Raw genomic sequence first — 12,501 nt, forward strand, 5'->3', positions numbered from 1 at the left:
ACACACCAGACAGATCAGGGATAACGTTGTGGAGAAGTTTAAAGCAGGATCAGGTTATAAAAAAATATCCCAAGCTTTGAACATCTCATGGAGCTCTGTTTAATCCATCATCTGAAAATGGAAAGAGTATGGCATAACTGCAAACCTACCAAGACATGACCGTCCACCAAACTGACAGGCCGGGCAAGGAGAGCATTAATCAGAGAAACAGCCAAGAGGCCCATGGTAATTCTGGAGGAGGTTCAGAGATCCACAGCTCAGGTGTGAGAAATCTGTCCACAGGACAACTGTGGACTGTGGCTGTGCACTCCACAAATCTGGCCTTTATGGAAGAGAGGAAAGAAGAAAGCCATTGTTGAAAGAAAGCCATAAGAAGTCCAGTTTGCGAGAGGCCATGTGGAGGACACAGCAAACGTGTGGAAGAAGGAGCTCTGGTCAGAGGAGACCAAAATTGAAATTTTTGGCCTAAAAGCAAAAACACTATGTGTGCTGGAAAACTCACACTGCACATCACCCTGAACACACCACCCCCACCGTGAAACATGGTGGTGGCAGCATCATGTTGTGAGGATGCTTTTTTCAGCAGGGACAAAGAAGCTGGTCAACATTGATGGGAAGATGGATGGAGCCAAATACAAGGCAATCTTAGAAGAAAACCTGTTAAGAGTCGGCAAAAGACTTGAGACTGGGATGGAGATTCACCTTCCAGCAGGACAACGACCCTAAACATACAGCCAGAGCTACAATGGAATGGTTTAGATCAAAGCATATTCATGTGTTAGAATGGCCCAGTCAAAGTCCAGACCTAAATCCAATTAAGAATCAGCGACAAGACTTGAAAATTGCTGTTCAGACACTCTCCATCCAATCTGACAGAGCTTGAGCTATTTTGCAAAGAAGAATGGGCAAAAATGTCACTCTCTAGATGTGCAAAGCTGGTAGAGACATTCCCAAAAAGACTTGCATCTGTAATTGCAGTGAAAGGTGGTTCTACAAAGTATTGACTCAGGGAGGCTGAATATAAATGCACGCCACACTTTTCACATATTTATTTCTAAAAATGTTGAAAACAATTTATCCTTTTCCTTCCACTTCACAGTTATGTGCCACTTTGTGTTGATTTATCACATAAAATACATCTACACGTTTGGTTGCAACATGACAAAATGTGGAAAATTTCAAGGGGTGTGAATACTTTTTCAAAGCACTGTATATACGGGTAACTGCATTCGTTTTCTGGGTGTCATGTTTACACTAGAATGCATTTCAGAGCTGTTCAATATTATACTACATGTTTGCATATTATCACACTGCACTGCTGTGCAATAACACTTCACATAATGTTCACTCAAAAAAAAAAAATTTTAAAAATGCACATCACACCAACCCCTGCCACGTGGCTCTGCAGCCCAAAACGGCTGCTGCCCATACACCAAACCATTGTGGTTTTGTGAGTGGGCAAGTGTTAACCGGCCCTTAGTTGTGGTTTGCAACATGCACTTTCCATAGGGATGAATACTACCACATGGAAACAAAAAAAAAAAAAAAATTGTGCATCTTACATAGATTTTCATCCTAGCACACATTAGGGTTGATTTAGTAAAACTGGAGAGTGCAAAATCTGATACCGCTCTGCACAGAAACCAGCTTCCAGGTTTTATTGTCAAAGCTTAATTAAACAAGCTGAAGTTAGAAGCTGATTGGCTACCATGCACAGCTGCACCAGATTTTGCACTCTTCAGTTTTAGTAAATCAACCCCCAAATGTAGAAATAACTTTCCCCTATATGTTGCAACAATAACACCCCTTTCACACTGGGGTGCTTTTCAGGTGTTTTAGGGGAAAAATAGCACTTGTAAAGCGCCTCTCAAGCCACCCCAGTGTGAAAGCCTGAGTGCTTTCACACTGGGGCGGTGCGCTTGTAGAACGGGAAAAAAAAAGTCCTGCAAGCAGCATCTTTGGGGCGGTGCATATATACCACCCTTGCCCATTGAAATGAATGAGCAGCGCTGCTGAAGCGCCTGCAAAGTATAAACCCTTTTTTTGGCTGCTAGCAGGGGTTAAAAGCGCTGCTTTACTGCTAACGCCTGCACCGCCCAGTGTGAAAGGGGTCTAACAGAAGCAACCAAAAAGTGTCCCTTTATGTCAAAAGTGGTTTTAGACCAGCTAGAAAACAGCGCTAGTAAATTAGAACACTTTCAGAATTGAGCGATGGGGAAATTAATTTTATTATTATTATATTTCTTATAATTTATGATTTTGTGTTTCAAACTTCATCATACCCGGGATATCTACTAGACTCTTGGTGGACAGATTTAAGTGCGTTATTGCTAAGAATTACAGGCCTACAATATAAAACGCCAAATTTCTATGCAAAATAATTGTACCGCAAAAATCTGACATAATCATACCGCCAGGGAGGCTACAAACTGTTGGGTAGACTGGCTTCGCAGCTATGCATTGTGTTGACACCAAGTGTGTTGTCTTCCAGTGCATTCAGTCAGAATGGCACCCCATGACACAAGTACAGCAACACCCCCCTGCTGTAGCTCCTTGCATGCACATGCCATGCATTGTGCTGCTCTGCATTACAAAAATGGTGCAGGGACTTCTTTGGTCTGTTGTGGTGCACTGACAACCCATTCCATATTGTGCTGCCTTAACACAACACTTGTTAACTTGTATGCACAACAAAGCAAAAAACAGTATGAAGGGGACCTTAATGTGCAGACACCTAGAAACGCCTGCACTTTTCTACTGTTATGTTTTATGCAACAAAGTAACCTTAAAGTGTATGTACAGCTAAAGGCCCCATTTTTTACAAGTGGCAAATTCCGTTATGATGAGCCAGGGATCAGTTCACAATTCCCCTGCTGATCAGAGTAGAGCGGGCGGATGACACATCTGTGTCTGCTCAGTTTCTGCAGGGCAGACAAGGACAAAGCCTGCTCTGCTCTATGGGAGGTTGGGAGTAAATACACTCCACTGTCCATTTACACCCGACTACCCCCTTATCTGATTAAACAGAAGTGGACGGATCCCATTCCGGATCGGACTCATGTCTGGATTGCGTCCGTTTATACCCACTTGTCTGTAGGAATGCATAAACCTTCAGCCCGGGTTCACACCTATGCAAATTAGATGTGCGTTTCCGCACATCTAATTCACATAGCAGGAGAATGTGACTGGCTCCCTATGGAGCCGGTTCACATATCTCCGGGGCGGCTGCGGAGCGCACTGCACAAAAACTCTGAGTCTTTTGCTGGCCATACACTATACAAAAAAATCGGCCGAAAAATCGTTCGTATAGACACTTCGTTCGTTTTTCGGCAAGTTAATGGGCACAAATCGATAATCGTTTGTGACGTTTTTGTGGAGAAAAAACGAACGGGAAGTTTGGAAAATTTCTGCCGAACGTACGTTAAATTGCAAAGTTAATGTGTTTCCCGTCCGAACTGTCTGCACTAGGTATATGTAAAAAAACTAACAAAAAATTATTTATTCATGTCCACTGAACAATTTATCGGTCATTACATGATGGCACGATCGTTTGCGGTCACGGTGGAACGTTCGTTTTTCGAAAATGTGTTCGGCCGATTTTTCGTATAGTGTATGGCCAGCATAAGGCTCAGTTTCAGGGCCGAATTCAGGCATAGAATCGGCCCGGATTCATCCCTGAAACCGGGACGCACAGCGCTCCTGTGCGATCCGCAGCCCGTTGTAGTGTGAACCCGGGCTCAGGTTTGCTTGAAAAACTGACAGGTGGACCTAATTGAATAGCCCATGTGAAAGGGGCCTGAACAATTAACTTCTCCTATTCGCTTCTTTGTGGTCTGTTATATATCCCATTGAAAATGTTTTGTTATATCTATTTGATCCTACAGAAATCCAGTGTGCTCCAAACTTCCTGTGCATTATGCAGTGCTATCTCAAATAGTGTTGTTGGCCATGCCTAGTTTAACTTTGTGGACTACAGAACACACCCCTCCTATGTGAGAGAGATGGGGAAAGGGGAAGTTGTTCTGTAGTCCTACTATGTTGCGTCTTCATATACAGTACAGTGAGTGGGCACTGTTACGTAGGACAAGAAGGGTGTTACTGGCAGGATCAGCAGGAGAAAACAATCCTGAAAAAATATATGCAGACATCACATCTAAAGGACCAGTAAGCTGATTATATAAATATAAAATTATATAATCAGCTTACTGGTCCTTTAGATGTGATGTCTGCATATATTTTTCCAGGATTGTTTTCTCCTGCTGATCCTGCCAGTAACACCCTTCTTGTCCTACGCAACAGTGCCCACTCACTGTACTGTATCTATGAAGAAGCAACATAGTAACCCTAATGAAGAAGTAGGACTACAGAACACCTTCCCCCTTTTTGTTTATGGGTTTCAATGCACTTTAAACACAGCAGTGTAAATGGATTCTAAAGTATGCGTACACGAGAGACTATGCCAATGCTTACATCAGTGTTTCTCAACTCCAGTCCTCAAGGTGCCCCATCAGGCTCTCCATTATTTTTCACAGGTGATTTGATCAGTTTCACTGCCTTAGTAATTACCACAGCCATGTCATCTGAGGGAAATCCTGAAAACATGACCTGCTGGGGTGCCTTGAGGACTGGCGTTGAGAAACACTGGCTTACATCACCCTGGACTCCCTTGCTCCGTTAAGAAAAATGTATCTTTCCAAAGCATCACTGACCATTAGTACCCACTGTTGGTAAATGCCAAGGACCTCTACCAGTACCAACAATATATGCAAACAATATACCTTGCCCTCATGTTGTAAAGTGCTGCGCAAACTGTTGGTGCTATATAAATCCTGTACAATAAAAATACACAAAGTGGCATGAACAGAGACAGTGAGGGAAATGTAATACCTGCTTACCTTATCTATTCTGAGAAATGTGCCTGTGTGAGGTCTAAGGACACTATTCTGTACTAAGGCCCCTTTTACATGGGTGCCTCCGTCTAGCAGGCTCAGCTGAGCCGCACTGAGCAGGCAGATGACAGGTCCGGTCCGCCCCACAGAGCAGACACAGCCCCGCTCTCCTCTAGAGGAAATCGGATGGAAACAGATCGCCATCCAATCTGATCCACCAGACGGGTGGAAAAATAGGACCAACATCTGTCTGTTTTTTGCAGACAGGATCGGATGAGATGGCGGCAGGCGGCAGTGGACATGTGCCTGCTGACATCCGCTGTGCAAAATCACGTTATTGTACGTGATCTCGCGAGGCCTGGATAGCAGGCGCGTGCCCACCGCGAGCTCCGTGAGTCCGACCGCGGGTCCCGCAAACTCGATGTCTGCGGGGATACCTGCGATTGTGTCACGGAGAGGAAGAACTGGGAAATGCTAATGTAAACAAGCATTTCCCCGTTCTGCCTAGTGACAGGACACTGATCACCGCTCCCTGTGATCGGGAGCGGTGATCAGTGTCCTGTCACACATAGCCCATCCCCCTCCCACAGTTAGAATCACTCCCTAGGACACACTTAACCCCTGCAGCGCCCCCTCCTGGTTAACCCCTTCACTGCCAGTCACATTTACACAGTAATCAGTGCATTTTTAATCGCACTGATCGCTGTATAAATGTGAATGGTCCCAAAATAGCGCCAAATGTGTCCGATATAATGTTACAGGGGGGGGAGAGAAAAAAAAAACGAAAAAAAAAAAAAAACACGTTGCTGATCGCCACCATTACTAGTAAAAAAAAAAAAATTATTAATAAAAAAGCTAATAAATCTATCCCTCATTTTTTTGATGCTATAACTTTTGCACAAACCAATCAATATATGCTTATTGCGATTTTTTTTTTACCAAAAATATGTAGAAGAATACGTATCGGCCTAAACTGAGGGAAAAAAAAATTTTTTTTAAATATATTTTTGGGGGAAATTTATTATAGTAAAAAATAATGCGTTTTTTTCAAAATTGACGCTTTTTTTTTTTTTAATAGCGCAAAAAATAAAAACCACAGAGGTGATCAAATACCAAAACGAAAGCTCTATTTGTGGGGAAAAAAAGGACGTTGATTTTGTTTGGAAGCCACATCGCACGACCGCGCAATTGTCAGTTAAAGCTACGCAGTGCCGAATCGCAAAAAGTGCTCTGGTCTTTGGCCAGCCAAATGCTCCGGGGCTGAAGTGGTTAAAGGCTAAGCTCACCTTTTGCACCATGTTACATCCAAATTATAGGGGTAACAGGGTGCAAATGCCTCCCCTCAACCCTCAGTGGATTTTGACTGAATTGTTGAAATCCTATTCTTAAATCAGCTGATATTTTGCACAATATGAACGGGAGTACCAGAGAAAAACACGACAGAATAAACGAATGCATGCAGGCATAAACTAAGCTGCTCGTCTATTGTGAAATACAGGGTATGTTTATGTCTAAGGGTATAAGATCTTCCCGTACAGTTGAATTATTAAAGAATTTGTATCTTCTGTCTGAATCGTAAGGAATTACTGATGTGAGCACACCATGGATGATGAGTAAGCAAAGAACCAACGCTATTCTATTCCGAGACACCTTTGTCTGGTGCAGCTAAGAATAGCGATTTTGAAAAAAAAAGGACTATTCCTTCATAGAAAGACACACAATACTCTGTGTATTGACAATAGTGCAGTGGTTGTCAGTTTACAAGGTATAGGGGCCCCAACGATAGTCTCTGACATCACCAAAGGGCCACACATAATGTTCAGCATATGTAATAATAGGGAGGACTGTCAGACTGCAGACATTCTACAGGAAAGGATCTATAGAGACTCATTACATGCTACAGGTTTAATTAGAGACTGGAGAGGCTGGCAGAAATCTCTGCTATTACCTTTGTATAAATCAATGCTTTCACTCCCACCCCAGACTACTGGGATCCAAGGGCCGTACAAGTACCAAAGGGCTGCGACTTGGGCATCAGGGCTATAGACAAATGATATGACCGACTCAAGTATCAGCTGTGACACATGCACTTGATACTGACTGCAAAGTGAGACGGGGGATCAATCTAGGAAGTTTGCCTGTATGCTGGAAATTCTTTCTGGCCACAGTCTCCACTGAGTAATTTAATATTGAATGTGTGCAGAGAGATGAGAAGCAACAGTAGCAGCACTTATTGTTTACACATCTACCCAAAACGGTTTACAAATATAAAAGATCATCAGCAGGAAGGCCTGGATAACACTTGCGCGGGTGGTTCCTTCTGCGGTCTGCACCCGTTCCCGCAGGCGCAACCACCTACACAGAAAATGCAGATGCATGCGGTTTCCCACGCATGCGGGTGCCATTAATCCTAGTGGCAGCCGCACACACTGGGAACCACACTGCCCTTGTTTTTCATGCGGGCAGAGTTTTTAGAAAAAGGTGCAGGGACCCTTTCTCTGCGTTTTCAGTAGCAATGGCAGTCCATTCAAATAAATAGGCTGCCATGCCCACACAAAAACACAGCTCGCAAAGCCGCAGAAGTGTGAACCAAGCCTAAGGGCTAGTTTACACTGAAAGCAGTGTTCCGTGCGTTTTTCCCCGCATCGCTCTTGCGATCTGCATAAGCCAATGTATTAACAGCACCCCAAAAGCAGAGTGTTTGTGGGCACCAAATCGCATACTACAGCAGTACCATGTGGTGCAGTGCATTTTTAAAAGTAGGGCAAGCCCTACTTTTTGCACAAACCGATGCATCTTGAAGCCTATTCAAATGAACAGGCTGTCAAACCATGCTGTTTGAGAATCGCATGGGAATGCAAGCATTCGAACAAGCACGTTCCTGACCCTTAAGTATTGTTTTAGGGTCCTTAATTGTGGGCAATTTGGTTCTTACAGTGTAAAAAATAAATAGATAAATAAATAAATAGGCATTCTTTGGTGCGGGGGAGGCACAGGTGCAGCCAGTCAAAAATCAATGACAGGCTGAATAACGTAGTGGCTGTACACTGTTCTAAGCAGTTCTCGAGCTTTGGGCGTATGCCCTGAACACATAATTCTTTCTTTAGGAACATACATTCCTGAACACATGCAGCCCTATTGGAACTGTATACAGGCACTGTGTAATTCTGCCCGTCATTGATTTTGACAGGCAGCTAGCTGGCTGTACACTGCACTTGTGCCTACAAGCACCCAGAGATGCGCAGTGTTTACATTGCACAAGCCAATCCACCATGTGTATGAGCCTTAAGGTCACCATACAATCTGATTGTACAATCTTCTTTAGAGATTTACCAAAACTAGATAATAAGGGGACACACCTAAGCTATCCAATCGATCTTTATACCATCATGCAAGCCCTTGCACTACATAGTTGATGGTAGATCTAAAGAAGTTTATACAACCAGTGTATAGCGTATGGGTTTGCTTTAGATGTCATCTGACAATTGGGGAATCTATATGCCCCCCCCCCCCCTCTAACGATGTTCCTTCCCGATACCCAGCTGCTCAGATCTTTTTTGGGCAAGATGAAAGATGAGATTGGGGGCCACATCAGTGGATGTATAAACAGCTGTCTCCCACATAATATGAACAGTCCAGGCAGCTGATGACTACTCGTATCTGTCAGATTTCTGAAAAACCATGGATGGTGAAATCTTTTGGGCCACCCACCGCTTAGACAGACAACAAACGGAAGACTGTAGCAAATCCCATCTGCACAAAATAAGACACATGCATACATATAAACATCACTAATCAGCAGCTGTTCATTTTTATGCTATTTTTCTTGAAAGAAAAAAAAAAAAAAAAAAAATCAGACTGCCTGGAATGAATAGACGCAACATGGACACAACAAAACAGACAGAACAAAAGAGTTTGTAAAATTCAACAATCAGTTTAGTGAGGAGTGCAAAAATATGGAGGCTAGAGATGGCAACAGCAGACTGTTCTAGCAATCTCACATATTAATCTCATGCAGTAGTAATGGGCACGAGATGACACCAGCATGGCTCCCACCCCATATCTACACCCCATTCATTTACAGACTGAATCACAGAAATGTAGCACAGAATCTATGTTACATTTGGAACCTGTGGATATGAATGAAGGAGGGGAAAACAGTGCAGGGTGTCGGAGGAAAATGAATACCAGGCACAGCTGTCAAACAGACTGAAGTCAAACAGCAGAGAAACCCCCTGCAGACACAGCACACCCTGGGAGGCAGTGATATGAGGACATGTCCACAGAGATAATGTCAACACTGGATGCTAAAAACTTCAAGTTTCAGTATTTTTTGGCAGGACCATAAATTATTCAGACTGAGCCATATCTATTACCAAGGATGGTCTGCAGTCCACTGTCATACAGGACAATCGTCATCTGGCCCTACCCAGGGTCAATGATTTCATCTATTTCGATGCACCAGGGTTGGGTCAATAGTGTCAAATGTTTTTGTATCCCCATGTGGCACTGGAGGGTTGGGCCGCATATTGCGCTGCAATGATACAGCTTATACCTTCAGGATTGATGGGGTCAAATGTCAGGGTCCTGCCCTGCATCTGGTTAACTGGGTCCCCCTTGTCACATAGTGCAAGGAGCTAGTTCTTTGTAGGTTCCAGGCCAGTACCCAGGCATGCCATGCCCACAGCAGGAACTCCAAAAAGATCAGGAGGACTTCTTTGGTTGGCATGCAGAACAAACCCAAGGTTATAGTGGCTTCTCCAACTAGAGGGTGTTTCTCCTTTTGAGAAGTTTGTTCATTGTGGGGTTCCAAGCCAGCACCCAGACATGCCATGCCTGCAGTAAGAACTCCCTAAAGATCAGGAGGTCATCTTTGGTTGGCATGTGGGCCAACCAAATTGTTTCCTTATTTGCTTGAGGGTCTCTTTTGAGAAATGAGTTGGGTTCCAGGCCAGCACCAAGACATGCCATGTCTGGTGTAAGATTGCCCTAAAGATCAGGGGGTCATCTTTAGTTGGCATGTAGAACAAACTCAATGTTATTTGGGTTTCTTCTGCTTGAGGGTCTTGTTCTTTTTGGAAAAGTCTGTTCTATGTGAGGTTTCAGGCCAGCACCCAGACAAGCAGTGCCAGGGGTAAAAACACCCTAAAAATCAGGAGGTCATCTTTATTGGGCACGTAGAACAAACCCAATGTTATTGCGGTTTCTTCTGCTTGAAGGGGTTGTTCTTTTTGGAAGAGTTTGTTCTTCGTAGGGTTCCAGGCCAGCACCCAGACATGCCATGACAAGAGTAGGAGCTCCCCAAAGGTCAGGAGGTCAGGTTTGGCTGGCATGTAGGCCAACCCAATGTTACCGCTGCTTCTTTTTCTGCTTGAGGGTCTTTCGCCTCTTGAGGATCATCTCGTAGAGCTTGTCCATGCCCTCTGTGAGCCCCTCTCCGATGATGGCACAGGCTGGCTGGACATGGTAGGGGGTAGATGGGCTCAGTTCTTGGAGGGCCAGCTGTCTCTCGATCTCAGTCACCGCCAGGGACTTGGGTAGGTCCTGCTTGTTGGCGATGACCAGCAGAGGAGTCCCCTGGTTCTCGGCGAACTTGGTCACCTTGTGCAGCTCAGTCTTCGCCTCCTCCAGCCGGTCAGAGTCCACCGAGTCCACCACGTAGATGATGCCGTCCGTGCAGCGGCTGTATGACTTCCAGAGGGGCCGCAGCTTCTCCTGGCCGCCCACATCCCAGAAGTGGCAGCTGATGCCCTTGGCCGCCCCGTTGCTGAGCCGGATCCGCTCGGTGTTGAAGCCGATGGTGGGCACGGTGTTGACGAACTCGTTGAACTTGAGCCGGTAGAGGACGGTGGTCTTGCCGGCGGAGTCCAGGCCGAGCATGACGATGTGCAAGGACTGGAAGGAGGAGATGTTGGAGGAGACGTTCCCCATGTCTACAGGTGACCTGTGTGCGGCGCCCTCCGCGGATCCTCACCACCGAGCATGCCGTGTGCTGGGAAGGTGTGCCGGGGTGCTGCGGGGTCCCCCGGGCCGGCCACTGCACGAGATGTCACCCCCGCCTCCTCCTCCAGTGTCTGCTCCAAATCCTCCGTACTCTTATCTCTCCCTCCTCCAACCCTTCACATCATAATGAATCTGCATCCCAGCCATCCATCTCCTCCCCGATCACACCCCTCACTCCGGGGAGGGGCAACTCTTAAAAGGGCCACAGCAGCCTCCTGCGGGGAAACGTGGCTGGGAGCTGTCAGATCCGCACACCGATCAATCCTATGGAGAGCTCTGTGTGATCATCCTACACAAGGGACACAGCCACAATCATCACAAGCTGGAGCATGGCAACCAATCAGCTTCTAGCTTCAGCTTCTTCAGTTAAGCTCTGAAAATGAGAGTTATAAGCGGATTGGTTGCCATACTGAGTGGTTCCAGATTCTTTCTGCTTCAGTCAGCAGTGCATCGGTGGGGGGGTATTGTGTTAGCGCTTCAATCACCCCAACGCCATGGTTGATATGGTGTCAGGATGAAGTGCATTACTTTATCAATACATTGTAATATGCTGTATAATGAGACCGTTTAACTCACCATAAAGCAGAATCAGTGCTGAGCTTGTTTTCCTGCAACCAGATGGTCCCATCTTGGGGTGATGGGAGACAGTGTCACCGGAGTGTGTCACCTGCCACTGGTCATTGCCACCATGCAGCATGTCACTGATCCCGGCCACCAGATGCAGCTTGTCACTGGTCCCGCATGTCACTGGTCCCTGCCACCAGATGCAGCTTGTGACTAGTTCCTGCCACCAGATGCAGTGTGTCACTGGTCCTTGCCACCAGATGCAGTGTGTCACTGGTCCTTGCCACCAGATGCAGCGTGTCACTGGTCCCTGCCACCAGATGCAGCTTGTGACTAGTCCCTGCCACCAGATGCAGTGTGTCGCTGGTCCCTCCCACCGGATGCAGCGTGTCACTGGTCCTTGCCACTAGATGCAGCTTGTCACTGGTCCCTGCCACCAGATGCAGCTTGTCACTGGTCCCTGCCACCAGATGCAGCTTGTCACTGGTCCCTGCCATCAGATGCAGCTTGTCACTGGTCCCTGCCACCAGATGCAGCTTGTCACTGGTCCCGCATGTCACTGGTCCCTGCCACCAGATGCAGCTTGTGACTGGTCCCAGGTGTCACTGGTCCCTGCCACCAGATGCAGCTTGTGACTGGTCCCAGCCACCAGATTCAGCGTGTCACCGGTCCTTGCCACCAGATTCAGCCTGTCACTGGTCCCTGCCACCAGATGCAGCTTGTGACTGGTCCCTGCCACCAGATGCAGCTTGTGACTGGTCCCTGCCACCAGATGCAGCGTGTCACTGGTCCTTGCCACCAGATTCAGTGTGTCACTGGTCCTTGCCACCAGATGCAGCTTGTGACTGGTCCCTGCCACCAGATGCAGTGTGTCACTGATCCTTGCCACCAGATGCAGCTTGTCACTGATCCTTGCCACCAGATGCAGCTTGTCACTGATCCTTGCCACCAGATGCAGCTTGTCACTGGTCCTTGCCACCAGATGCAGCTTGTCACTGGTCCTTGCCACCAGATGCAGCTTGTCACTGGTCCCTGCCACCAGATG

The 12,501-nt window shown here is 46.3% G+C and overlaps 1 protein-coding gene across 1 annotated transcript; it reads right to left on the reverse strand.

Moving 5' to 3' along the window:
* Positions 1-8,803: 8,803 nt before the first annotated feature.
* ARL4C (ARF like GTPase 4C) lies at positions 8,804-11,155 on the reverse strand. Its single transcript, XM_073633662.1, has one exon. The coding sequence runs from the start codon at positions 10,818-10,820 to the stop codon at positions 10,239-10,241; it is 582 nt and encodes a 193-aa protein (XP_073489763.1). The 5' UTR covers positions 10,821-11,155; the 3' UTR covers positions 8,804-10,238.
* Between the last annotated feature and the right edge of the window lie 1,346 nt (positions 11,156-12,501).

This window comes from Aquarana catesbeiana, linkage group LG06 (genome assembly GCF_042186555.1).
Source record: "Aquarana catesbeiana isolate 2022-GZ linkage group LG06, ASM4218655v1, whole genome shotgun sequence".
NCBI lineage: Eukaryota > Metazoa > Chordata > Amphibia > Anura > Ranidae > Aquarana > Aquarana catesbeiana.